The sequence below is a fragment of the Natator depressus genome, chromosome 5 (assembly GCF_965152275.1).
Source record: "Natator depressus isolate rNatDep1 chromosome 5, rNatDep2.hap1, whole genome shotgun sequence".
Lineage (NCBI taxonomy): Eukaryota > Metazoa > Chordata > Testudines > Cheloniidae > Natator > Natator depressus.
This window is the reverse complement of record NC_134238.1, coordinates 108,716,303-108,741,197: the sequence shown is the minus strand read 5'-3', so window position 1 is coordinate 108,741,197 and position 24,895 is coordinate 108,716,303. Positions and strand designations below refer to the sequence as shown.

At 39.4% G+C, this 24,895-nt stretch overlaps 1 protein-coding gene across 3 annotated transcripts in view; it reads right to left on the bottom strand.

The window, feature by feature from the left end:
* The window catches only part of CNTLN (centlein), a 276,250-nt gene that overhangs the window by 38,784 nt on the left and 212,571 nt on the right, over positions 1–24,895 (bottom strand). For all 3 annotated transcript variants that reach the window (XM_074953434.1, XM_074953436.1, XM_074953437.1), the window contains one exon: positions 6,596–6,787. In XM_074953434.1, coding sequence (XP_074809535.1) covers positions 6,596–6,787 — 192 coding nt within the window. The remainder of the gene's footprint in view (positions 1–6,595; positions 6,788–24,895) is intronic.

Below are 24,895 nucleotides of genomic sequence, written 5' to 3'. Positions count from 1 at the left end.
GAAGTGGGCCTCTTGCACATTCTTAGAATCAAAGACTCACAAAGAAGAGCTTGTTAAAACAACTGTAAGAGCACTCACATCCAGAGGGGGACTACCCCTTCCTGGGGAGAGAAACCAGGAGAGGGTGTGTTGAAAGGGGAAGGAATGAACAAAGCTTTTTCAAACAGGGTTTGGGTTAACAGTATGTGTAAGAAAGAGGGGGAAATTTCATTCCCAAGTACCACTGGCCTAAAGGATCTGCTGAACATTCTCGGACTGTGGTTACATCTACACTACTGTGGTAAGTCGATCTAAGTTACACAACTCCAGCTACATGAATAAAGTAGCTGGATTCGACGTAGCTTAGGCTGACTTACTGCAGTGTCTATACCATGCTGGGTCAACGGGAGACAAACTCCCATCGACTTAACTTACTCTTTTCGTTCCGGGTGGAGTACTGGGGTCGACTGGAGAGCATTCTGCCATCAATTTAGTGGGTCTTCATTAGACCCCACTAAATCGATCCCCGGAGTGTCGAGCTGGCATTAGTGTAGACATAGCCTAAGTGTATGGAGACCCTATGTCTTTGCACTTTTTCTGTTACGTTCACCCCACCCATTTGACTCATGGGCAGCACAATACCAATGAAGACAAGCTGCAAGGGAATACCAGAAAGCAATTGTCCCTGGAACCCACTTAAAAGGGACAGAGAAGGCTGACTATCTATATTTTGATTTATCATTAGCGACAGGACATCAACCTGGAAATGCTTATAAGAGCATGTTTTTCAGATTTATATATATATATCTATATATATGTATTGCTATCCAAGGGGAGTTAATCACATACATCCACTGTGCCTATTCCAAAAGACCAAAGTCACCACACCATCAGATGTTCAAATAATTGTCCTTATTTAGGCAAACTCCCATTGATTTTCATGAGATATTGGGACTCTCACTGGACTTAAACTGGAAGAATAAGAATTGAGTATCTCAGGATTTGGATCAGTAAGTCCACTCCATAAATCCAACGGTAGTTATTTGCACTCAATGTGCTCAGCACAGTGTTGTGATACATTTTAAGTTTTTGATTCAATCTTTTACCCTCCATGTTTTGGGAGGCAACTCACTCTGCCAGTGTGTTATGAGAGGCAGCCGCACGTCCAGGAGAAAGAGAGCCCCCAGCATCCGGGTGATGAGCTAGGGAATGACACACATCAGTAGGAGCAGAGAAAGAAATGCAGCTGATGAGAGTCGTGGGGGTCAGGGAAAATATCCTAGTTAAACTGTGACAAGTAGGAGGAATGGTGGATGAAGCCAGATTTCAGAGGAGAATTCTGGCAGTTGGTCGTGGCCCCTGACTGAGAGGTGTCACATTGGATATCACAGGAGATGTATAGATTTCAGGAAGGAAGAAGTCTAGAGGCAGGGGATGAAAGTTGGAGGACCACATGAACTGGAAAGTAAGATGGGCTACATATCCAGAAAGAGATGGAAGGAGCTCAAACTAATGGAACACTCAGCTAGGGAGGGGGGTGTATGGCAGAGTATAGGGTGGTGAGAGGCTTCCAGCAGCCTGACTCCCACTAAAATCAGAACCACAGAATTCACATTTGGCACAGCAGGCAAAAGGAACTCTCTGGAACCCTAATCTTAACCTCCAGCTGAATCTCTGGCCCCTAACCTCTCATCTAACCCTTACCCTAAACCCTGAGGTTACTACCTCACCCCTATATCCAAAATGACTCTGCTCCCCTGCCATAGGGCTCTGTGAGGTCACTTCCTCACCCCTGTATCCAGAGCCTATATAATAACAACAATTAGACTCGTAGAAATCTGGCTTTTCTGGTTTTACAGTTTTCACCAAAATCAATTGGGTTCAGCCCATTGACACCTAGACAGGCCGTGAAATTTTGGGATTGAATTGATGTGATTTTCAGAAGTTATCACATTACAGAGAGAGAAATCCCATCAAGTTGAACATAAGGCCTCGCTTCGCTTGGCCAATGAAACGTAAGCAACAGGAGCATCCAACCTTTACCAAAAAAAGATTTTGTTTCCTTGAAAATGTTTCTAGCAATACAAAACCAGAGAAAAGCAAGAGAGGAATGGTCTGACATGGAAACAGAATTGACTCTAGGTATAATGTTTATTCAGTGTTTTCCATTAGGCATCAATAGATCAAAATAAAATTCTTTTGAGTGTTAAATAAGCCATGATAAATCAGTATTGGCAAATGAAGGAACTGTTTAAGATCCCAAATCCTTAACAGGATGTGTGTGTAGTCATAATTATTAGGGTAGTCAATTAATCGCAGATAACTCACGTGATTAACTCAAAAAAATTAATTGTGATAAAAAAATTGCAATTAATTGCCATTTTAATTGCACTGTTAAACAACAGAATACCAACTGAAATGTATTAAATACGTTTGGATGTTTTCTACATTTTCAAATATATTGATTGCAACTGCAACACAGAATACAAAGTGTACAATACTCACTTTATATTATTATTCTTATTACAAATATTTGCATTGTAAAAATGACAAACAAAAGAAATAGTATTTTTCAATTCACCTCATACAAATACTGTAGTGCAATCTCTATCGTGAAAGTGCAATTTACAAATGTAGATTTTTGTTTTGTTACATACTTGCACTCAAACAAAACCATGTAAAACTTTAGAGCCTACAAGTCCACTCAGTCCTACTTCTTGTTCAGCAAATTGCTAAGAGAAACAAGTTTGTTTACATTTAAGGGAGATAATGCTGCCCACTTCTTATTTACAGTGTCACCTGGAAGTGAGAACAGGTGTTCTCATGGCACTTGTGTAGCCAGCATTGCAAGGTATTTACGTGCCAGATATGTTAAACATTCGTATGCCCCTTCATGCTTTGGCTACCATTCCAGAGGTCATGGTTCCATGCTGATGACTCTCGTTAAAAAAATAATGCATTAAATAATTTTAGACTGAACTCCTTGGAGGAGAATTGTTTGTCTCCGGCTCTGTTTTATCCACATTCTGCTATATATTTCATGTTATAGTAGTCTTGATGACCCAGCACATGTTGTTCATTTTAAGAATACTTTCAATGCAGATCTGACAAAATACAAAGATGGTACCAATGTGAGATTTCTAAAGATAACTACAGCACTCGACCCAAGGTTTAAGAATCTGAAGTGCCTTCCAAAATCTGAGATGGAGGAGGTGTGGAACATGCTTTCGGAAGTCTTAAAAGAGCAACAGTCCGATGCAGAAACTACAGAACCCGAACCACCAAAAAAAAAAAAAAAAAAAGAAAAAAAGATCAACCTTCTGCTGGTGGCATCTGACTCAGATGATGAAAATGAACATGCGTCAGGCCACACTGCTTTGGATCGTTATCGAGCAGAACTCGTCATCAGCATGGACGTATGTCCTCTGGAATGGTGGTTGAAGCATGACAGGACAAATGAATCTTTATTGCATCTGGCATGTAAATATCTTGTGATGCCAGCTACAACAGTGCCATGCAAACGCCTGTTCTCACTTTCAGGTGACATTGTAAACAAGAAGTGGGCAGTATTATCTCCTGCAAATGTAAACAAACTTGTTTGTCTTAGTGATTGGCTGAACAAGAAGTGGGACTGAGTGGACTTGTAGGCTATAAAGTTTTACATTGTTTAATATATATTAAAACTAAGGAGTAAAAAAGCAGTCCCTCCTTTATTTATCAATTTATCAAGTCCAAAGTTCTGTGCTTTCCCTATAAGAGTTGATAACGTCACTGCCTATGAAATCTGTAAGGGATGCATATGCCAGCATTATTTTTAGGGTGAATGCTATAGGAGAAATTCTGAACTCAGAATCTAATAATAAAAAACCCCTATTTACATATTTATTTGTAATCTGTACATTTATATGTATAATATAAAACATTTATATCATACAATTGAACTTTACAAACACAGGGATAAATCCTCACTCCGTTTTTACTGAGTTCTTACTCAAGGAAAACTTCCATTAAAAGCAGTAAGAGTTTTGCTTGAACTAAATACTCAATAAATACTGAATAAGGATTTGGCCAACAGATATAATAGTAATGATAATAGCTAACACATATATAGTTTTGTACACTGAAGTTCTTACACTCTAAATGTAGACCCTTAATGCTTTGGGGTCTGAGTCTTTCACATATTTAATTTTACTTTAAAATAAAAATTAGAGCACTTTTAAAGATACATTGAAAACTGATTTAATATCTTTGATACTAGGCTTCCATACAGCTGGTGTCAAATATTTTTATTCAATAGTGCGATATTCCCTGTCTGAAGGACCAAGAAATAATGACTTTGGTCCAAATATTTTATAGTTTCTACACGGCAAATGGAATATTTTGGAATACTAGGTTTATCAACATGCATGTTTCTTTCTTTTATGAGATGTTGGGCTGGGAGAAAAACAAATGTCCAGCATCCCACAGATGAAGACTACAAGATCTCTGTTTTTCATTTCTTTAAAGCCCCTGCACCCACAGAGGTCATGACCAGTAGGCTTCTGGTTGAAGATGACAATCAACCATAAGGATCAAGTCAAATCTGCTCCCAAATTAGCTCGAGAGGTTAACACTAAGTAGTGAGGTAGTGGTGGATTAAGACTAAATTGGGCTCAGAGCCAATACTCTGGAACACAAGAGCCACCCACAAACCAGGGTCCCCTACCCCTCCAGCTTGCTCTCAAGCTTGTAGCAGTCCTGGCTATATGTCTTGCCAATGCTACCCCCTGCTTCCGTCTCCTCTCCAGCAATGGGTTTACCCTCCCCGTTCCTTGCCTCCAGATTTTATGGATCCATGATCCTCAGCCCAAAACTATAGATCCTGCTTTAATCAACCCCTAAATTGAAGAACTCCTTTCCCAATCTGACAGTTGTACCTTTGCCAGAATCTCAGCTTGTGCTTGCCTGGGTAACTAGGACTAACTTTCTTTTACTAAAGAAAGAATTTTCAGATTACCAAAAGTTGCATTTCTTTTATCTTGCCATTTTTAAAATAAACATATCAGTATGGGTGGGGAAGATATGTATTGTGACAAAGTTCCTCCTCTGCCTTGGTGGGTCCTGCGCTTATTGGTGGATTTGCTCGCCTCAGAGGTTCACGGCAGCCCTCAGTTTGGCCACTTTCATGGCTCAAATCTGCCGTTCACTCAGTTAGTGAACTGGCCAGCATGGGGAAAAAGAAGAACAATTCCCTGCAGTCTCTGCTGATCCACCTAGTGGATCAGGGAACAGGCCAGAGACCTTCCCCTCTGGTGGAACCCAGAGTCCAGTTCAACTCCTCTGGTATCAACTAGGGAGTTGGGGGGATGGAGGGAACCCGGGCCCGCCCTCTACACCAGGTTCCAGCCCAGGGCCCTGTGGATTGCAGCTGTTGACAGTGGCTCCTGTAACAGCTGAGTGACAGCTACAACTCCCTGGGCTACTCCCCATGGCCTCCTCCCAACACCTTCTTTATTCTCACCACAGGACCTTCCTCCTTATGTCTGATAATGCTTGTACTTCTCAGTCTTCCAGTAGTAGGCCTTCTCACTCTCAGCTTCTTGCATCTCTTCCTCCCAGCTGCTCACACACGCACCACAAACTGAAGCGAACTCCTTTTTAAACCCAGGTGCCCTGATTAGCCTGCCTTAATTGATTCTAGCAGCTTCTTGATTGGCTGCAGATGTTCTAATCAGCCTGTCTGCCTTAATTGTTTCCAGAAAGTTCCTGATTGTTCTGGAACCTTCCCTGTTACCTTACCCAGGGAAAAGGGACAGTTTCTACAGAAGTAGAACAATGTGTGACATCAGTTCATGCTCCATGGGAAAATGCTATACTATGTTTATGAGCATGGTATAAGAGTCTATATAGAACACAACAGGATAACCTGTGATTCAAAAATCAGAGAATTAACTAGTTATATTTTTTTCTTGTTACCTATTCCTTGCCTATTTTTGTCCCTTACCTGTCCATCCAATCCTAGCATGCCCATCACCAGGATATCTGGCCATCAACTAAATTATTAAGTTGAAATGAATTCTTAAAAATAAACACTCTGCCCTTCTTCATTATTTGCTAGTCATATATGCAAGGATCTTTTTTTAAATTACTGTGCAACTGTTGGGTTATTTAGTCATTAGCATTGTTGTTGTTAACTGCCACCAGAAATGCAACAAAAATAAGGCACTAGTTCCCTTTGAAGACAACAGTAATAGTGATTTATAGATAAGAAGATAGAAGGTGTTACATGAGTTACACAACCAGCAAACTTCAATCTTACCTAGTCACTAATGCTCAGCTCTTTTTCACACAAAGCCTGAAATCACATGATTCACATCTAACAACATAGTTACACTGCACTTTCAACAAGCTTTCATCTTGGCCTGCTTTGTCTGTAAAAGATCCTTTCACTGCAAGATTCACTGATTTGGTTTTGACTATATGTCTACCATCTAGTAACAAAGATTATCTGACACTTAAATTCCTAGTTATGGGCTAGCCTATGGCAAATTGTACCTTTTTACATCTTTGAGACTGAGCAAATGAAATAATACTATAGTAAAAGTTATCTTGTTAGCTGACTAATCTGTTCTCTCACCTTCAGTTTGCAATACAGCTGCTTCACCTCCAAATCTGTATTCTTTGAAGGAGTAGGTGCTGTGACTTCAATTTGGTTAGAAGTCACAGGAGATAGACCTTCTTTCATCCTGGTAGCTTGGGCCAGATGCTCTAATTTTCCTTTTAAATCTTCTCTTTCTCGTTGCAACTCAGCCAGATCAGAGGTCAATGTCTGTTTTCCAAATAAAAGCAATAAATAGTCACAGTTACAGTCAAATATTATTTGTTTCTGCTTGATCACAACAGGATGTACATTAGAAAAATAAACAACAGACTCATACATTATCTTTACTCTGCATTACGTATTAGTTGGCTGAAGTCACTGGTCCAGACAGTAGAAAAATCAAATCTGGCAGTAAAAAGAAGTAACTTAATACAAAAAGTCACATGTGAAACAATTTGATTGCATATTGATATTTGTCTCATGACAGGAAACAAAAGTTATAGGAAGCTGTATAGTAACAGTGGTTACTGCTAAAAAATTGTTTACCCACAGGGCTGTCTGATTCTACAACTATTTCCTGTACTAAGTATCAGGAAATACCATGGTAGCTCAGATATCACAGTGTGGTAAGGATGGCTAAATGTCAATTTTGTTTTAATGGTGACTATTGTAAGCTTACTTGAATGTTCTGTTGACAACGGCTGTAAAACATACATCCTTTTCTTGGCTTTTGTTTTGATATTTGTAGGGCTTGTAGAGGTTAAAGCAAAATGGACCAGCTGCACTAAATATCTTCTGGTTGGCTGGTCTTTACTCGTGTTATTTCTTCCTTTTCACATATATGCACCATAGCCAGAGAGCCACGTATTCCATAACCTTGACTCTAGGGCTGATGTACTTAACTGGTAAAAGCCAAGCTGGAGCAGGACAGCATAACAGATGTTAGTTGTTTATTCCACTGGGTAGGTCTTACCACCCTATACTGCAGCCAAAATGCTTCTCATTTAGCAACATAAATGTTAAGTCCAATTAGCAGACGAGGCTTGTTAGGAATTTAGTTCAAATAAATAGCAAGCAAACTATCTCAGTCTTATAGTGCTTGATTGACAACTGACAAGGCCCATTTAATCAGTGTAGTATAATATCACAGTACTAATTAAATATGTAATTTTAGAAATAAAAATATTTTCTTTAATTCTCCTATACTAAAGAATACACAATGAATATTATTCTGTGAAAAGGGCACCTGGAATAATCTTTATGCCAGTGCTTATCTTTCACCAGTCTGTAGTCAGCAGAAAGCCACCAACCTTTAATGGCATAACAACTCTCTGCTCCTTAAGAGGATAACTACAGTACCATTTTATTATTCCAAAGAAGCTTATAATATGGTAGTTTAACATAAGGAACAATTAGATAAAATGAAAATGAAATCTCTCAGAGGGGGGAAAAAGTCTTCTGTGTGAAGAATCCCAATTAGAAATTGGAAAAGATACTACAGCTTTTAAATGGCAAATGTATAGTTGATTACATGTTGGTATGTAAAATAATTGGTAAACATAGGTACAAAATATTGTTCATATTTCAAAGGATGCTAATATTGACATTAAAAGCAGAATTCTACGTTGTTCAAAGTTATGCGCAAAATAAATGCTCCTTAAAATACAAACACTGTATATACATACACATATTTAAATCACCTGAAGATCTGTGATGAAAAATATATCCAGGAAAAAAAGGAAACAAACACACTTTCATGAACATATTTATGTTCATTACAGACAGCATGGGGAAGTTTGCACATTTTCAATGAGATTAAAAAATATTTATAGATACAACAGAATACAGTCTAATTTTTGAACCCAAATACTGATACCATTTCTGCACTCACATACACTTATTAAAGCCAGTGGGAATTGTGCATATATATCTGAGATCAGGACCACTGTTGGTAAAAGGCTTCATCTTTCCATTTCTTTCTGAGTTTGCTGTAATTTCATTACTTTAATAACAGACCAACGGTTCTAAGGTAACTTTTGATTGGAACTCTTTAATCTGTTATGTTATTCCCACCTCTAAAAACCCACAGGACTTAAAATGAGAACGTCATGTGGGCAGAGGATTCAAAGTGAAGGATACTTAAAAAAAAAAAAAACCAACAACAAAAAAACCAACCTAACAACAAAAAACAGCAGCACTTCAGGAAGCTGCAGATGTTAATTTATCCAGCGTATGCAATGCTTCTGTACCCAGATTTTCATGATTTGATGTTTCTGTTGTAAATCATTCATAAAGGTAAAAGTGGAAAATGACTAAGTTTGTGAAGAACAGATAGATCTATGTTTGTGCTATCTTACATCATGAGGTTTTAGCTTGGTACTCAATGAGATTCCTCGCTCTTCCCCCACCAGGACTGATAGTGTAGGCAAAACCATCAGAACCAGAGTGTCATGGTCACAGTAATGAATGTGGCATCAAATAGATTAATGGAGCAATAGGGAGATGGATCTTCCCAAAACTGGCTGCAAGGCAAAAACTCTGGAATTCCTGAGCCCTAGTTTTTGGAATTTACTTAAACTAGGAAACAGATACTTTTCCATCTTTAAAATACATACACATACAAACATTAAATGTAAGAGAGAAACCAGGTATGTGTGGAGGGGAAGAGGAAGAGGGGAGTGTCCAGGGAGCAGACAAGCAGAAAACCTACATTTCCCATTGCGGACAGATATGGATGTCCCTTGCAATCAGTGACTGCTGAGATGTATGTCTGCACTACGTCCTGGATCGATATATAGGCAAATGTAGTGCAACTGTAGCTACGTTGGTTCCAGGAAATGAGAGAGACATGGTGGGTGAGGTAATATCTTTCACTGGACCAACTTCTGTTGTGAGAGAGACAAGCTTCCGGGCCACACAGACCTGAAGAAGAGCTCTTTTGTTAGTTAGTTACCTTAAGTTCATCACTGATTTTTTTCCCCCTCCAACAGTAAGTTTCAGGTTGTTGAGTTGTTGTTTTTTTAAACACTTCCTTTTTGGCCCTCCTACCATGCAGCCAAATCCTGAGTGACAGACTCTAAGGAGAGTTGCTCCATGGAAAGAGGTCATGGGGCTTAGCAGAGAAATTTTCAATCCCAACTAGACCAAGTGTGATATGGCCGTGAAAAAAAGCCAATGCGGTCTTGGGATGCATTAGGCGAGGTACTTCCAGTAGAGATAAGGAGGTTTTAGTACCGTTATACAAGGCACTGGTGAGACCTCACCTGGAATACTGTGTGCAGTTCTGGTCTCCCATGTTTAAGAAGGATGAATTCAAACTGGAACAGGTACAGAGAAGGGTTACTAGGATGATCCGAGGAATGGAAAACCTGTCTTATGAAAGGAGCCTCAAGGAGCTTGGCTTGTTTAGCCTAACCAAAAGAAGGTTGAGGGGAGATATGATTGCTCTCTATAAATATATCAGAGGGATAAATACCGGAGAGGGAGAGGAATTATTTAAGCTCAGTACCAATGTGGACACAAGAACAAATGGATATAAACTGGTCATTGGGAAGTTTAGACTTGAAATTAGACAAAGGTTTCTAACCATCAGAGGAGTGAAGTTTTGGAATAGCCTTCCAAGGAAAGCAGTGGGGGCAAAAGACCTATCTGGCTTTAAGATTAAACTCGATAAGTTTATGGAGGAGATGGTATGATGGGATAACATGATTTTGGCAATTAATTGATCTTTAAATATTCATGGTAAATAGGCCCAATGGCCTGTGATGGGATGTTAGATGGGATGTGATCTGAGTTACTACAGATAATTCTTTCCTGAGTATCTGGCTGGTGAATCTTGCCCATATGCTCAGGGTTCAGCTGATCGCCATATTTGGGGTCGGGAAGGAATTTTCCTCTAGGGCGGATTGGAAGGGGCCCTGGAGGTTTTTCGCCTTCCTCTGTAGCATGGGGAATGGGTCACTTGCTGGAGGATTCTCTGCGCCTTGGAGTCTTTAAACCATGATTTGAGGACTTCAGTAGCTCAGACATAGGTGAGAGGTTTATTGCAGGAGTGGGTGGGTGAGATTCTGTGGCCTGCATTGTGCAGGAGGTCAGACTAGATGATCATAATGGTCCCTTCTGACCTTAATATCTATGAATCTATAATTTTTAAATTCAGGCTGCAGCTGCTAAGCCTGGTCGTAGTGACCAGTCTGCTGCAGCCCCTAAAAGATGTTTACAGAATCACTGTGCACACACTTATCCTAACCCCCCTGCTCCTGGTATACCCACAGAGCTCTGTTCCATGGTGCACAGAAGGTAAGTGATGAAATTCTGGCTCTACTGAAGTAAATGGCAAAATTCCCATTTGATTTCAATGGGGCCAGGATTCCACCCAACATGTCTCTCTGTGCACGCTCTCCACTACTTGGCCCCCTGCTTGGTAATTCTGCTATGTTTGGTCACTGTGTGCCTATACAGAGAACTGCATGATTGCACCATCATTACGCTGCATATGGCAAATTGTAAGTTCTTTGGGACAAGGAACCTCTATGACTGTATAGCACCCTGTAGAACAGAGCCTAACTGAGCTGCTTTAATATCAATATGAAACTGTAACAATAGGCCTCTGCTGTAGGTAACTATTTAGTGTTTGTTGTTGTACTCTTAATACTGTGATGTACATGACCTCTCAATTTTACATTTACAATATATACTTTGTAGAATTTATATCTGCAGTATCAAATTATTTTACAGGCGTTTTCACCCTATGTTATTACCTGTTTTGTTAGGATGATTCAATTGTAAAATGAATCTGTAGAAATAACAGTGCTTCGACAGTTTATAAAGAGCAAATGGTGTTAGACATAAGTAGCATTTCTTGCTATTAGAAAACCCTGTAATTTTGGCAGCCAAAAAAGAAAAAAAAATCAGTGAGTGCAGAGGGATGACTTTTTCAGAGACTAGGAGCAAACTGACTTCTGGTTTTCTGAGAAATCTTATAGTGACGATGAGAGGAGAGGGGGATTGATTTGTAGATTTATATTGCAGTATATTTTTTTAATACTGCATAGCTCCCACATCCAGTTATCTTTTAAAATACAACATTGCTTTGTCTTTCCTGTACTTTTTAAAGCATGCTGTTATTCTCCTGCAATTTTAACTCTATTGTAGAGGAAACTTGCAAGAACAACAGTACTTTGGTCACATACAGTTCTTGTGAATGTATAGTTTCAAATAATAACTGCATATAAAGAACAGAAAAATGTCTATGACTTTATATACGGTAGTGAGTATCTTTATAGTACTTCAGTGATGTTCCCATTTACAAAAATCTAATAGTTTCTGTTTAACTTTTCAGGCAAGGTTTTTAGAGTAAGTCTCTCTAATTGTAAACCTATTTTTCTTCTCATGAATAGAATCAATATCTTTTTATTGGTGGGAAATAAAAAATAAAGGTAAAATGAAGACAGATGACATGCAGACATCTATAAATATGAAAACAATATATACAAATATCCAACTGGAAAAGTAATCATGTTCCGTTCATGGCATCTGATCACATATAATTTTTTAGAAACAAGAAAAGTACAATCGCTTAAACTTTTAAGCCCCAGAGGAAGTTTTCCTTGTGGAACTACTGTTTGTCCTCAACAAACTGGTATTTTCACTCCATGAACACAGACAGGAAATTGGAAATATAGTCTTTGATAACTTGATGTCGCATCTCTTAGCTGGACCAAAAACTGTAAAAAGGTAAAAAGTTCTCAAATGTAGATGTTATTAGTCCTATATTTAATATAGACTTTTTTGAATGTTTAGTAAGAACTACTAGATCACTCATTTATAAACTTCTTTCAGGCAAATGCAGTTATCAGCAGCCTACACTATGTTTCACAAAATGTCAAGTAAATGAAGGTAATCTGGAGGACTTTTTACCAGTGCTTTAGCAAGTTGTTAGACTTCAGTAGCCTTTAGAGACCATTAAGTACTCTTTGGCTAATTGGCCAATGGTAGATTAATCCTCTTTTTATTCTAGCAGCACTATTTTAACACCCCTTGCGCTCTGTCAGTGTAGTATCTGAATGACAAAATAATATTGTGCATGAATAATAAGCAGAAAAGTTAAATTAACATTTCATGTTTCATATGCCATACCTATGTGTCAGAAAAAAACTCTTTTTAAGCCACTGACATTCAACTTTTTTAAACAATCTGATGTTGACATCTTACTGAGGTGAATCTTCCTAATTACTGCTAATTGTCTATCAAGAAAAAAATCTTTCCTTGAAGTGCAGTTGTCTGGTATAGATGAACACAGCTCCAATGTGCATAGTAAAGACAGGCATGACACTTGAGGTGTGCTACATTATTATGAGGTCATACTAAATATGGTTTGCAATTAACAAAGCAGCTTTTAAGGATGTTGGAGGCACTGAAAATGCCAATCTTTCATGAGGAGCTTAAATTAGATCCCAGTAGAGAAATACAGATATCAGCTTATGGATAACAGATATGGCTCTTTCCCAGTGTATTTTATTAATGAAAAAAATATTTGTCCTATTGATAGTTGGGTGGTAGTATAGTTTCTTTTCAAATATCTTATAAATGCAGTTTACATATTGGTGATTAAAGATCATCTTTTATCTATATAAAATACAACTTCAATGAGAGTTGGCAAATAATGCTGCAATGATGATGAATCAACATTGTTTTCAAAAACTTTGCATCCTTGATAATGCCTTTAAATAATGAGCTGAATACAAGCAGATTTTTGTTCTGCCTACTTTGAAAATGAATGGGTTTTACCTCAATTTGTTGTTATATGGATTTGTTATTGCACCAAATATTTCAATAGAAAGGCAAACACTTAGAACAATACACAATCTTAAAACCTCCGATATTTGACTTTTTTGGACCTTCTCCCATATGAATAGTTCTTTATGGAATTGGAAAGGGCTGTAGAATTTTTGAATTTTAAAATTCACTTCATTTGCTCTTTGTAAAGTGCTATGTCAACACACAGACCAAGACTAAAACAAAACTTCAAAGAATACATAGACAGCAAGTATAAAAAGTGATAAGAGCTTTACATATATTGGCCCCAATCCCCCAAACCTTACTCAGATAAATCACCTATTGGAATAAATGGGAGGTTAGCTTGAGTAAGGATTGTATGGTCAAACACTAACTGACCATCACTGTTTTATAAAATATGGGAAATATGAGAGAAGTGAATATGGAAATAATTCAAGTAGCAGACACTATTTTCAAAGGTTAGGAAAATATAATTGGAAAAATACGATTAGTTTTATAATTGTAATAATTATCTACAGACCACAACTGTGCCAAATTGGGTGGTTTTAGCTTGCAGAGATTCATAGAAACCTTTTCTTATCATTTATCTTGTGTCCGCAACCCACCAAACTTTCACTCTGCATTTTGACCATAAGAAAATACTGTATATTAGGTTTCAGTCCTATCCTAAACACTTAAAGCCATCATCTTGTATTGGGTTTCATGCAGGTGCAGCAGTCCATCCATGTGGATTCCAATGCAGGATCAGGGCATTAGCCATGTGTATAACTTTAATTACATAAGGAGTACTACTGAGATCAACAGGACTACTGCATGAATAAAGTTATATATATTCTTAAGTGTTTGTAGGATTAGGGCCTCAGCTACTGTACAGTGATAACTACAGGCAAACACTGATGTATAGTTGTATAGGGTTTTGCCTAGAACCATTAAACTTCTTCAGGTAGAGGTTCCATGACCAGTAAAAACTGTTAAAATGTTAAAAAGAAATAAAAAAAAATTCTGAATTAAAAGTAAATTTTACAGTCTTTTATATACTCATAAGAATTTTAAGCAATTTGAATTACACAGACACAATATACTTTAAAGCAACAATGCATCAATAAATGCTTAATGATTCTAAAAGCCACATTTTCAAACATTAGGTGCATGCTATTGCAGCTGACATTTGAGAACATGAACTGAACACAAATCAGGTGTTTGTACATGACCAGTTACATGCTTAAGTGCAGACATGCATGCAAATGCCTGATATTTACGTGCATGCTGGGTATTTGTGCACAGAAGCTACATTTCACACTTAACATTGAAAATTTGGCCTTAAACATCCACATCAATGTGTAGTGTATGTAAGGTACTGAATGCAGGTGCTTCCTCATAGATTGCAAGCAGAGTTCAAGTATATGATGTTTGCTAGATGGAAAACAGTGGAATTAGGCATTATTTCTCTTATTTACACCAAATGCTGGAGAGAAGGGCAAGCTCCCAAAGTTGGAAATTAGAATGCTTCAGCGTGGGTCAGTGACAATGTTTGCCATATCCTCCTGCTTAATCTTGCCACATCTAAGCACTGCAAATGAACTACTTGCACGAGAGCCAGTCAGGGAATTTCTCAATCCCTACAACTCATTACAAATTTAACAGCAGCAATACTAAGTATTCATATGTTTCAGATAACACAAACAAATTTACTGCACTAAAACTCATAGGGGGGCAGGTTTCAGAGTAGCAGCCGTGTTAGTCTGTATCCGCAAAAAAGAAAAGGAGTACTTGTGGCACCTTAGAGACTAACCAATTTATTTGAGCATAAGCTTTTGTGAGCTACAAGTGCAAGTGCATCCGATGAAGTGAGCTGTAGCTCACGAAAGCTTATGCTCAAATAAATTGGTTAGTCTCTAAGGTGCCACAAGTCCTCCTGTTCTTTTTATAGGGGGGCAAAAATTAATAATGCTTCCATCTATTTCCAGTATAGCTCACATAAAATACATAGAAAGTAAAATGAACAGATTATTTTAAAAAAGCGTTCTTTAAATTTTCTTTGATTTCACTAAAATAATCTCATGTACTTTTATTTCCAGAGCATATAGCGTTGTATCTTTCTGAACGGAAGTTCAAGTGTGTATATTTTTAAAGGATATACCAGCAAGGAGGAACCAAAGTAGATGGATATACTAAAAATTCAGTTTTACAAGTTAATGCATACTCTATCTAGTTCAAGGAGAGAGAACCATTTTTGCTAGAATGTCCTGCAGACTCAATCTGAGTGGGTACTGCTTTGATTGCCAGTCTTGAATGCTACCATATCATCTTCACATTAACCACATCCTTGCTTTCTTTTCTGTTCACCTTGACTTGTCCCCTTCTCCCCCTGCCTTGCAATGTCTCTACACTAACCACTAGAACACTATACCCTCCAGAAGATGGAATTGAACCCAGGAATTCTGAGTCTCTACTTTTCTTTGCTGTCAGCAAATAGTTATGAAACTCACTGCAAAAGTGTATGTTTCATCCTCTTCCAGTGCCTGATCCACACAGAGGAGAACAGCCTACAACAGTCACCAGTTACTCCATTAGCTCAAGTAGTACACATCTGTGTTAGGTATCTAAAAATTCAGACCCTACTGGTGACTCAAGCTGAGGACCAATATAGTTTCATGTGATGGAATTTCTGTTTTCTCCCCACCCCCTCAAAAAGAAAAAAAAATACACCCAAAAAGTGTTAAAAGAATATTAAGTTTTCAAAGTCAAGTGCTCAAAAGTTAAAAAATGCCAGACTTATGGTTGCCCATGTAACCTTAATGTGGCTTCCTTGTACATATATGTTATGATGCAGTCTTTAACTACACAATCACATACTCTCTTCCCGTACAAGAGCCCTGTCTCATACAGTGCACAGGATGCTCTGGGAGTCAATTTGCATTGTGTAGTTAATGAGGCTATTGTATGTAGGACCCATGCCTCATTGTGGTAGAAGTTAGAAGGTGTGCAGTGAATGAGGCAGCGGGCTACACGAAAAGAAATGATAGTCTCATGGTTAAGGAAGCTGAAAACCACCTTGGAGAACTGGATTCTTTCCCGGACTCTGCTACAGAGTTACTTTGTGATGCAAAGCAAAATACTTACATTAACATGTTCAAAGCTGGCCACTACATTGTGCCTGCCTCATTTTCAGGGTGCCCACTGTGAGACACCTAGGACAGATTTGCAGAAGTGCTGAATGCTCACAACTGCAACAGAAGTCAATTGGAGCTGTGATTTGAACATAGAATGCATTATAAAATGCTACGTATTCTAGAAAATCAAGGCAGAAGTGTCTGAAATTTGACCCCCAACATTAGTAGATTTGACAATTTTGGCCTTAATTTCTCAATGTCTCAGTTCCTCCTCTGTAAAAAGCAAATATCATCACCTATTCTCACAGATGTTATGAAGATAATTTAGTTAATATTTATGAAGATACCTAGGTGAGCGAGTGCACCCTAGAAATGCGCATGTGGAAGTTAATAATTTTGTATTCAGTTTAGGGTTTGGATGGTGTGCAGTAAGATATGTCACAAGGCTCCACATTGAGTGATGAGTATGAAAAGAAATATTGAATAGCTACCCATTCAGTAAACATCCCACATCCTGTGCTTTGGATAAACAGGGGTCCTGAGGAAGAAATAGTATGTGATTATGTAATTACAGGTTGCATCATAATGCATATGCACAAGGGGGCTGAATTAAGGTTGCACAGGCAACCTTTACTCTAGTATTTTCTAATTTATAAGTGCTTGACTGTGCACCCACGACTTTCTTTTCACAATGTTTTTTTGAATATTATTAAACATATTGGACACCCTTTTCCTTGGAAGTCTATGCCAGCTAACCTAAATCTCCCTTGCTGCAGATTAAGATCATTACTTCTATCCTATCTTCAGTGGATATGCAGAACAAACTATCACTATCCTTTTTAAAATAGCCCTAACCAAATTTGAAGACTTATCAGGTCCCCCTCACTCTCCAAAACTAAACATGTACCATTTCTTTCATAGGTCAGATTTTCTAATCCTTTTATCACTTTTGCTGCTCTCCTCTGGACTCACTCCAATTTGTCCACATTTTTCTTAAATGTGACACCCAGAACTGGACCCTGCACTCCAGCTGAGACCTCACCAGTGCTAAGTAAAGCAGGACAATTTCTTCCCATGAGACATTCCTGATAAGACATCTGTGACAGGTTTCAGTCGGTCCTCCAAGCCCCTAAGGGGCGATGCAGAGCTATGGTCCCACTGGCAGGCCTTAGTCACACCTTTTGGGCGCTGGGGAATTAGCGGGAAAGGTGTGCTGGCTGGAGCCTGCGGCGCGCCCCTCGGGCAGGGGGAGCGCCGGCCCGAGCCTGCGGCGCGCCCCTCGGGCAGGGGGAGCGCCGGCCCGAGCCTGCGGCGCGCCCCTCGGGCAGGGGGAGCGCCGGCCCGAGCCTGCGGCGCGCCCCTCGGGCAGGGGGAGCGCCGGCCCGAGCCTGCGGCGCGCCCCTCGGGCAGGGGGAGCGCCGGCCCGAGCCTGCGGCGCGCCCCTCGGGCAGGGGGAGCGCCGGCCCGAGCCTGCGGCGCGCCCCTCGGGCTGGGGGAGCGCCGGCCCGAGCCTGCGGCGCGCCCCTCAGGCTGGGGGAGCGCCGGCCCGAGCCTGCGGCGCGCCCCTCGGGCAGGGGGAGCGCCGGCACGGGTTGGTAGTGCACAGTTCTGCTACCCAAGGCAGGTTGGCCGGGCTAGGGGAACGCAGGCCCACCCAACTCCACTGTGTTCCAGCCCAGGGCCCTGACAGTGGCGGGGGCCGAAGGTCCCGCCGCTCGGTCAGCGGGGGGCCATCCGCGCCCGCTGACCAAACACACCCACCCTACGGTGCAGTTCTGCCCCTGGGCTACTTCCTACCCGGTCTCTCAAGCGGGTCTCTCCGGTCCCTCCAGCTCGTCCGGGTATTCCGCTGCGGGCAGCTCCAGCTCCCCCTCTGTGTCGGACTCACGCTGGCCCGGGCTACAGCCGGGCCCCTCCAGGTCCTCCGGGTACTCAGCGGCTGGCAGTCCTGGTCGCCACAGGCCTTCCTCCCGGTCAGGTTCCTCCTGGCCCAGAGCCTCCCCTGGGTTGGCAGCAGGATCACAAGGGAGCAGCCAGCAGCCTGTGTCTGTCTCCCTCCCTGGTGCTCTCCTCACTGGGCAAAGGGCCCCGCCCTTTGTACTTCCTGTCCCACCCCTCCCCTTCCGGGGATTGGCGTAAGCTTGGTCTGGCCCTGCTCACTCAGGCTGAGAGGGTGGCTCTTTACCCTCTGGTTCGGAGGGAACCACCCTGGCTCCCTACAACATTCCAGAATGGCATTAGCCTTTTTTGCAACTGCATCACATAATTGGCTCATATTCAGTTTGTGATCCCTTATACCCCCCAGATCCTTTTCTGTAGTTCATATTGTGGATTTCAGATCAATCTTCCAATTTGTCAAGATCATTTTGAATTCTAATCCTGTCTTCCAACCCCATCCAGTTTGGCATCATCTGCAAATTTTATAAGCACACTCTTGACTCCATCATCCAAGTCATTAATGAAAAGGTTGACTAGTGCAGACCCAGTAGAAAATTGCTCCCACTTTGATAGCAACTATTGATAACTACTTTTTGAATATAGACATTCAACCAGTGATGCACCCACTTTAAAGTAATTTAACTAGACCATGTTTCCCTAGTGTACATATCTGTTTTGCACCATCTTTTTAAGTAACATTAAAGCAAAATTTTTAAAAAAAGGACAAGAGACAGGGAAATGAATACACTGCAAAATCAGCATGCAAATTTTCAGGTGTGTCTCAGAAATAATATTTAATGAAAGTATCTTTTTAAAACTTGTAAATGTGGAACTGAAAGTCTAATGATATAATCTTAGTGAACTAAAATATGATTTATCAATATACCTGAAAAATACATTTGATAATTCTATTAGGGAATTTTGTATCATTTTTCTTTGTATTACTTGGCTTTCTGCTTACAAAAAATTTAGAAATAAGCTCTATAAATTTAATCTTTTAAAAGGAAAGTACAGGAAAACCTAGCAAAGACAGATTTTTCTTGAGGACCAAACTTGTTGAAACACTAAAACAATACAGCTACAAAGTGAAAACGATTTGTCTGCTCCTGTTTATTTTGCCTTTGTTAACAATTTCACTAGTTTAGTAACTATGCTTCTCACATAACAGCACTAGTTATTTTTCAGGATAATTCTATCTTAACATTTTTTGGAATAGATTTACTTTGAAAAGCTTTACAGATCAATAAATCCCATATTACATAAACCCGCTCATGGTTTTTTTAAAAATTCAGAGTACATCCAACAAGTTTTGTTGAGAAAACTGTTTAGCTTAAATTTACCATTTTTGTTAGAAAAATGTCGGCATAGGTAAAAAATACTAAATAATTAAGTTTAAATTGAAACAGAGGTAATAAACATTTTAAACACATGTACAGTATTGGCATTTTTGGGCAGTACTATCAGGAGATCAAAGTCACAAAGTTTTGTGACCACTGTGAATGCAGAGATTTTAAAACACACACATCCCTTGGTCTGTGAACTGAGGTAAGGAAGAAAAGTCCTATCAGGAATATAAGCAGATTCTTTTAGTCTGTGATATATGAAAACCATCAATTTGTTACAAATAAAACAGAAATTATTGAATTATGTTGTTCAGATCACATTTACTGACTTAAAATATTCTGACTCTGAAAACAGAGAATAAAAAGAGTATGACTTTGTTGTACAGGGTGTACTAAGTGATAATCATACTTTCCTGCAATGTCTAATATAAAACACAGACATTGTGTTAACAAATATCACTTGGCTGAGCTAGAAGATAGGACATAGGAATAAGAGAGTCACGTCCAATTCCACATGGATTATCAGTTCAGATCCTGGTTTTTACACAGTTTACCTTACGAACATGATCCGAGTGACATTTCACAAATTCCTGGATAAATGTTGCTACACTCTGCCAGCAGAGAGACAGGCTGTGTCATGCACAGATCAATAATAGCACTGTGTTTCATCAGCCTCAAAATCAAAAGTGCTTCATCTGGCAAAAGCCATGGCCCTTGAGGATCTGACATATATAAACTGAATACCCTACAAGGGATGTCTACTACACAAGCTGCCAGGGTAAAGTAAAGACAACTCTGGAGATACACAATGAAGAATAATAAAAAGAGGAGTTTTTAACTGTTAGTACTAGAGGCATGAACAGAGATCACAAAAACTAGCTGCTGAATAATGGAAATGAGGCTATTTAAAATTCCACAGCTCTTGACAGAAAAAATGGAATCAGGACAATTCAACACGTACAACCTTTTGAAGAATTTACTATAAAATGCAAATACATTTAAATTCTATACAAATGTGTATACATATTACAATACTCCAATAATGAGAATAAACTATATTTAATACTGTTTGCAAAATCACCTTCATATTTTAAAAATTCAGCAGAACAGTTTTCTCTTCTTCGGAGAAACTCCTCAAAGAAAGGGGTGTTGGGACCCAATCGCATCAAATATTTCCTGCAGGCTCAGGCCTTCACTCAGAATGTGATTTTAAGAATAGTGAGCTGCGCTATATTTCTTTCTTAATGCAGGTAGAATGTTTCTAGTTTTCCTCCATTTTCTGAATTTTATTTCTCAGCCACAGATTTTGTAAAATTTATTGTCATTGAACCTTGAACTGATCATAGATCATAGAATATCAGGGTTGGAAGGGACCTCAGGAGGTCATCTAGTCCGACCCCCTGCTCAAAGCAGGACCAATCCCCAATTTTTGCCCCAGATCCCAAATGGCCCCCTCAAGGATTGAACTCACAACCTTGGGTTTAGCAGGCCAATGCTCAAACCACTGAGCTCAGTGAAGCTACTTTGGATTTACACTGGCACAACTGAAATCATCATTTGTCTCACTGTCTCTGTCATAACACCTTTCCCCTCGTTTGTTCATTGTGCCACACCAAAAGTTTCATGTATTTTTTTTCACTGTTGGCAAGGAATGCTTTTAAAAATAATTGCAGGAAGCCAAACTATTTAAAATAAAGGATTCAAGATGGGACCATTGTCAAGCTGTCAGCCTAACAAGGTCAAGTCTCTCTCTATGCCTGTATTTCAACTGAAACAGTTTTCTCTTCAGAATAAATATTTCACTGTTATCCCATTGATGAAGAAAGCTTTAAGTCCTATTTAGCCTGGAAGTCTCTCTCACAAATTAATTTGGGCAACAAGAAAAATTGTGAAAGACCAAAAATAGCTACGAAAAATTTGTTACAGATTAATTGTAATGAAAAGTTGAACAACATCAATAGCCAAGACTAAATTCAAAGTCGTGTTCACCTCGCCTCTGAATATCAACCTCCTCCCAATCACAAATGCTCTGTAATTAATTACTCCACATTTCTCTCCCAGCTCTGACTTCCTCTCCCTGACTGATTTTGCCTTCTCTGACTTAAACTTCTTTGGTAACTTCAATGTAAATATTGATTCCCTTGACTCTCTGTCCTAACCTATCATCCTTGATTCCTCTATCATCTCTCCCAACCATACCTATATTTATTTACTCGATCTAATCAGCAGTAATATCCCTTTCCCCTCTTCTAGTCCACTTATAACCTCACCAATACTGACCAGCTCCCGCTTACATTTTAGCAATCTATCCACCAACTCACAAACGAAAAACAATTTTTTTGATCTCTTGGTCATTTTTCTGCTGGCCTCCCATCCCTGCCCCCTCAACACTTTGTAACGCTTATTCTCCTTTAACTTATTTGCCCCATACTATTTCCTGCATCTCAAGTATACAGCGGAGCTAAAGACTCTCAACTGCACCACTCAGCACATCGAAAAACTAACAGAGTGTATCTCACCTCCCCGCAACTATCCAGAAATCTCAACAGTTGTGCTAATGCCTTCTGGGTTACAAAATCTAATCTCTACTTCTCCTTATTTCCAAAGGTCCTGTTAAACCTCGCTACTTCTTCCAGACCCTTAATTATTTTTATCATCCAGCTCCCCCTCTGCCTTTAATAGGTCACATGCATCGAATTCCTTTTCCTATTTTTATTTAAAAATATGCTATTTCATCACAATCTCTCCTCTGTTTTGAACTTCTCACTCCTGTTTTCTTCTTCCTCTATTTTTACGCTTTCCCTGGACCTTCCTCGAATAACCAAGTCCTTATGAAAAGGAATTCCTTTGCATCCTTTCCATTTCCTGCTGTGTGGTCCTATCTTCTCATTCCCAACACTATTACTACCATTAACTACTAACTTGCCTTTTGTATCTTCTACAGCTTTCTAAAATCGCTATTGATTTTTTTAAAACTTTCCCTTAACCCTGATTACCATCCTTTCTCTTATCGTACTTTACTTTACTAGAGGAGCTATAGAAAGTAGTCTTTCGCACCTTTCCAGTCAACAATCACACAACAGTCTCCCAGAACAATTGAAATCTAGGCTTTGTTTTTTTCCCCATGAGATAGAAACTGATTTTCTCCTACCTTTCTACTACTGAAGACTACTATTCCCTCCTCCAGCACAACTTTTTGACATTTTGGGATGCACTATTCTCCTGCATCACTTCCTGAGCGTCAATATTCAATTGTTGTTTTACTTCTATCATGATTCTGCCTTCACCCATCTGTCTCTGGTAGTGGCTTTTCCCGTACTCCAATACCCCTCTTTAGCGTAGCCTGATTCTTGAATAGCTTCCTATCACCCCCTCTACAATTCCTGTATAGCCATCACCAATTGATTCCAATTTTTGTTGAAATTGTCAACCATATTTTCACTTCCTTTCAATAGGACTATTAAAATTTCCCCTTTTATAGCTTCAAGTCTCAACTCTCCAGGCTTCAGCAATGTACTGGCTGCTGGTGCCCAACCTCTCTGTATAAAGAGGTGCAACTCCCACACAATTGCACCAACATTCTACATTTAAGGATCCAGTCCTGTGTTTTTAATACTTTCCATGAACTTGCTCCAGGTCACCAAATGATCCTGACTCACTCTATCTTCTCCACTTCCTCAGCTCATTTAAAACTGGCTTTTTTTTTTTTTTGCTCCCTCCAATAATTCTGGACATTGCTTGTGCAAGAGTTGACTTCTCTGTAGTTACTGCTGTCTATATTAACCTTCCTATCTCTTTCTGCTTCACTGACCTTCTAAACTATTGCAAATCTCATCTGAAAACATATTTTCCTCCATTCCCTAATATCTCTCATCTATTAGTTATTATAGGAAGCTGTATTGCATTGTATTGCATTATAAAACTTTTAATTGGATAGACCCATCAAACTCCATGTAGAAGTGGTACTTTATATATATAGGAAACACCAAGGTGAAAGTGGAAGATATGAAAAAATATTTAAAAATTATTCTATATAAAAGCACTATCTATACATCAGTTTTCAACATACATAATGAGTATAGCAATTATACTAAGCATGATAAACAGTGTGTATAGCAAATGAAATTGTATATATCTGTTTCCTGGAAGTTCATATATTGTAGATTCCTATAAGATCAGCAGGAACCATTGTGATCTAGCCTGATCTCATGCAATAGGATTTACCTGAATAAATTCCTGTTTGAACTAAAGCAGATCTTTTTGAAAAACAACCAACCTTTATCTAAAAATTTCCAGTGATGAAGATTCCACCACAACACTTGGTAAATTGTTCTAATGACTAATTACCCTGACTGTTAAAAATGTATGCCTTATTTCTAATCTAAATTTGTCCAGCTTCACCTTCCAGACATTGAACAGATTGATAAGAGCCAGAAGAGTTCCCAGAAGTCACCTACTACAGGACAGGCCTAACAAAGAAAATAACAGAACGCCACTAGCCGTCACCTTCAGCCCCCAACTAAAACCCCTCCAACGCATTATTAAGGATCTACAACCTATCCTGAAGGAGGACCCAACACTCTCACAAATCTTGGGAGACAGGCCAGTCCTTGCCTACAGACAGCCCCCCAACCTGAAGCAAATACTCACCAGCAACCACATACCACACAACAGAACCACTAACCCAGGAACCTATCCTTGCAACAAAGCCCGTTGCCAACTGTGCCCACATATCTATTCAGGGGACACCGTCACAAGGCCTAATAACATCAGCCACACTATCAGAGGCTCGTTCACCTGCACATCCACCAATGTGATGTATGCCATCATGTGCCAGCAATGCCCCTCTGCCATGTACATTGGTCAAACTGGACAGTCTCTACGTAAAAGAGTAAATGGACACAAATCAGATGTCAAGAATTATAACATTCATAAACCAGTTGGAGAACACTTCAATCTCTCTGGTCATGCGATTACAGACATGAAAGTTGCGATATTACAACAAAAAACTTCAAAACCAGACTCCAGCGAGAGACTGTTGAATTGGAATTCATTTGCAAATTGGATACAATTACTTAGGCTTGAATAGAGACTGGGAGTGGCTAAGTCGTTATGCAAGGTAACCTATTTCCCCTTGTTTTTTC